General features: G+C 45.7%; 1 protein-coding gene across 1 annotated transcript; it reads left to right on the top strand.

Annotated features, from left to right (window-relative positions):
* Window positions 1–2,193: 2,193 nt before the first annotated feature.
* On the top strand, window positions 2,194–4,051 carry LOC308301620 (tubulin alpha chain-like; the record flags this gene model as incomplete). Its single annotated transcript, XM_080745663.1, has 3 exons — window positions 2,194–2,419; window positions 2,836–2,984; window positions 3,074–4,051. 3 exons carry the CDS (start codon window positions 2,194–2,196, stop codon window positions 4,049–4,051), a joined length of 1,353 nt encoding a protein of 450 aa, XP_080601789.1.
* Between the last annotated feature and the right edge of the window lie 428 nt (window positions 4,052–4,479).

Genomic DNA, 4,479 nt, shown 5'->3' with positions numbered 1-4,479 from the left:
AAAGTGATGACTAAACCATCGTTTTTCTGGGTATTTTCCTCCTGTGAAAGTTGATGGGAGCCCAACTTGATTTGGCCGCTGTGGCGACCCCGAATGTTGCAGACTCAGGCGCCCTAGCTAAATCATTAGGGCATACCCTGGGCTACATCTGTGCAAAATTTGACACTTTTAGACTAATTAGCACGAAATTACCATGTCATCTCCCTAACGCCCCCGACTACCTAATTGCTCCCGATGAGCAGGTTGATGCCTTGAATGGTTTCCTCTGCCATCGGTGTGTGAATGGGTGAATGTAATGCATAATCATTGTAAAGTGCCTTAGATAAAGGCGCTACATAAATGCACCTTTTACCACTTCCTTGAACAGGGAATCGTTGTGTTGCAGGATTTTGCTAAAGAAACAAGCGGCCAGGTCTATGAAAATAAGCAACTAGGCTCACTTTATATTGGCTATTTGAAAATAGTAGATCAGCAAGCTTGCAATACGTTGTGAGTTTCTGCTATTTACAAAAAATATCAGGGAAAAAAGTAAAATATTTTGAATATTTTTGAAACATTTTAACAACACAAATCTTGTATGGGGGTCCCCTAGCTGGCACCACATATTTTCAGATGGGGGAATCTGGGCGTTCTTGACCTGAAAAGAAATATTGGAACCACTGGTTAGTAACCACACACAAAAAGACCCTATTTGCTTATTATACGCAGACATGGCAACACTGACAGTAAACTCAATGATATGAATTGAATTGATATGTGACCACACCCAGAGTGGGAGTGGCCGGTAATAAGATGAACAGTTTCTAGATTGAGTGATTTCACCAACCCTATTCAACCAACCAATGGCTGGTGAGTGATGACTATACTACAGAGCAGCTCTCAAGCCAATCAGTGTCCTATAAAAAGAGGTCTGTTAGTCAGTAATCAAGGAGCGGCTGTCTGACATCTGTGGGAAGGAAGAAAGTTTTTGGTTGGACTTGACTGGGAAAGCAGACAAAATGGTGAGTAAGTCATTGCTGACTGTCTTAACTGTTGTCCAAACATGATGCATAGGCTATACATTTATAGCCTATAGATCGAACATGCATGGTTCACTACCTGTGTGAACTTCTTCCTTCTGTTGTAGGCTGGGTTTGCATGACCATATTTTCATACCCCCAAACCAAGAACCTTAAAATGAACTGTATGTTGTATACACAGACACATGTTTTCATCATAGTGGAGGACATTGCAACCACATTGACATGGCTAAATATTTGTATAATACTTCTTGACATGCAGTTTGTGTCGAGGGCTTGAGGCCAAACCCATTTTAGGGCAATTTGTTCCAAATAGTGAAAATGGCCACACAAATGCAGGCACGTGCACACATAGACATCAACGGGGGCTTGAGCCCCTGCCCTTATCCGCCTGTAAAAAGTGCCCTCTCCAGATGGTGAAAGAAATGTAAATGCCCTCTTTCCATCATGCCATACCTGAAGGCAGCATTCAAGAGAATTGCCTTGTCCAAACTCTCCTGAACTTGAACGCAGCATCATATGTTGAAAGAATTGCCCTCTAGAAATCAAGCATCGAAAATAGCCGACCTCCATGCTCACAACGCTTGTGAGTGTTGTGAGCTTGGACGTCTGCTATTTTTTTCACCAAAAGGCAACTTTTCGAAATGTCAGCCCCTGCCTCTAACATTCTCTGCACGTCCCTGAAAAAATGGCTGCTATATAAGCTCACAACACATTGTGAGCTTTCGGCTATTTTGACCTACAAGCAATTGGCAACACCTTCTTCTCAGGCTGCATGTGCATTGTCTCGCTGAAAGCTCTGCTACTCTAAATGGAACACAACCTTAATGTGTACTGTAGCATTGCTAACACCTGTGAATGTTTTGCCAACTTGTTGCATGGTTGGACAACAGCTGAAATCAATACTATATCAGTATTCCAATATTAACCAGCTGGCCGCGTTAAGTGAAGGTGGGAGCCGCATATGTCCCCCGGGCCACCAGTTGCCCATGTATGGTGATCTATACTGTTATGCTCACGCACCCATTTACTGCAGGTACTTGCAGTACTCTTCTTCCCCAGTCATGTAGCCTGCCCTGTAGATAAAATTCTGTCTTGTCTGCCACAATTCAGACTTCTCATCATCTTCCAGTTCAATTAACATTAACTCCTCTCCCCTCCTGCCTCTCTCTCTATGCAGCGTGAGTGTATTTCCATTCATGTTGGCCAGGCTGGAGTCCAGATTGGAAACACTTGCTGGGAGCTGTACTGTCTGGAGCACGGCATCCAGCCTGACGGAACCATGCCCAGTGATAAGACTGTTGTAGGCGGAGACTCCTTCAGCACCTTCTTCAGCGAGACTGGAGCGGGAAAGCATGTCCCCAGAGCGATCTTTGTTGACCTGGAACCCACGGTCATTGGTCAGTTAAACCATTTACCGATCCAAAGGATCAACAACTTGCTATCAATTACTCACCCCATGAAGCCCAAAATTAATTTGTTTGTTGCATTCCTGAGCCGAAAATCCAGTATTTGATTTAATGGGAGACCAATTTTTACAAGAGCAAACACCATATTTAAAATGTTCTCTTTGAACCTGGCTCATAGACCTCATTGATTACACTTGAGCGTTTTTATATATTCTATAGTTTTGCATTGGTCTCCTACTCTCCTTACACCACCACCACCTACACCATGAATATTGAATTATTTGCTCAGGAATGCAACAAACTAAATAGTTTTATTTTAGCGGTGAATTATTGCTTTAACAAAAACTTTGAAGGAAAAATGCAGTACTAATGATTGTCAACCATTTTCTTTAAACCCTCCTTCACAGATGAGATCCGTACCGGAATGTACCGGCAGCTATTCCACCCTGAGCAGATGATCACAGGAAAGGAGGATGCAGCCAACAACTATGCCCGCGGACACTACACCATCGGAAAGGAGGTCATTGACCTGGTCATGAACAGAATTCGCAAGCTGGTGAGGGCCTCAATGAGTTGAATTTTATTAGCAAATGCTTAACTTCAGCTTTAACTGATTAAACGTTTTAATTTTTTTTTTTTTTACAGGCTGACCAGTGCACTGGCCTCCAGGGCTTTCTCATCTTCCACAGCTTCGGTGGTGGCACCGGCTCTGGTTTCGCTTCCTTGCTGATGGAGAGGCTCTCTGTCGACTATGGGAAGAAGTCCAAACTTGAATTTGCGGTCTACCCGGCTCCCCAGGTGTCCACAGCTGTAGTGGAGCCCTACAACTCCATCCTGACCACCCACACCACCCTGGAACACTCGGACTGTGCCTTCTTGGTGGACAATGAGGCCATCTTTGACATCTGCCGCAAGAACCTGGACGTGGAGAGGCCGTCCTACATCAACCTCAACAGGCTTGTCAGTCAATTTGTGTCTTCGATCACCGCCTCGCTTCGCTTTGACGGCGCCCTGAATGTCGACCTGACGGAGTTCCAGACCAACTTGGTGCCGTACCCTCGTATCCACTTCCCTCTGACCAGCTACGCTCCTGTCATCTCTGCCGAGAAGGCGTACCACGAGCAGCTCACGGTCGCCCAGATTACCAACGCCTGCTTTGAGGCGACCAATCAGATGGTGAAGTGTGATCCTCGTCACGGGAAATACATGGCCTGCTGCCTGCTGTACCGCGGAGACGTGGTGCCCAAAGACGTCAACTCCGCCATCGCGGCAATCAAGACCAGACGCAGCATCCAGTTTGTGGACTGGTGCCCCACGGGCTTCAAGGTGGGCATCAACTACCAGCCTCCCACGGTGGTTCCTGGCGGGGACCTGGCCAAGGTCCAGAGGGCAGTATGCATGCTCAGCAACACCACAGCCATCGCTGAGGCCTGGGCACGCCTTGACCACAAGTTTGATCTGATGTACGCCAAAAGGGCATTCGTCCACTGGTATGTCGGCGAGGGGATGGAGGAGGGCGAGTTCTCTGAGGCTAGGGAGGACATGGCTGCCCTGGAGAAGGATTACGAAGAGGTGGGCGCTGACAGTGCTGGGAATGAGGACGAGGAGGAGGAGGAATACTAGGCCGCTTTACTTCCGGCCTACAGCAAACCGGAAGACCATAGGATTGGGGGGGGGGGAATCCTCGCTCCTGTTTTCTTTCATTCCTATAACTTAATAAATTCGCCCAATGGTTATAAGCACATAATTTGTCTTTATGCTTCATTTGACTCAAACCTTTCTTTTTCAGTTCAGCTCACTGGTACTGATCTCTTAAATATTTATCAGTGAAATCTGGTTAATGTATTTATTGTTTAAAAGCCTATTAGTGTTGGATATTATACATTCTACGGCTAATTTGACTGAGTTAATGAAAAGTAAAAGGCAAAAAGTTTGCATAGTTAATGTAGGCTACAGCTGGGACTACATGTGTGATCTTTTTGGGTAGCATATGTCTTAAGCTATGACGTGACTTTTGCTCTGCCTCATTTTCTGTCCAGCTGTCAATAGAT

The sequence above is a fragment of the Nannobrachium achirus genome (genome assembly GCF_963921795.1).
Source record: "Nannobrachium achirus genome assembly, chromosome: 17".
In the NCBI taxonomy this organism is placed as follows: domain Eukaryota; kingdom Metazoa; phylum Chordata; class Actinopteri; order Myctophiformes; family Myctophidae; genus Nannobrachium; species Nannobrachium achirus.
Note: the sequence above shows the minus strand (reverse complement) of the source record. Positions and strands in the feature narration are given on the sequence as shown.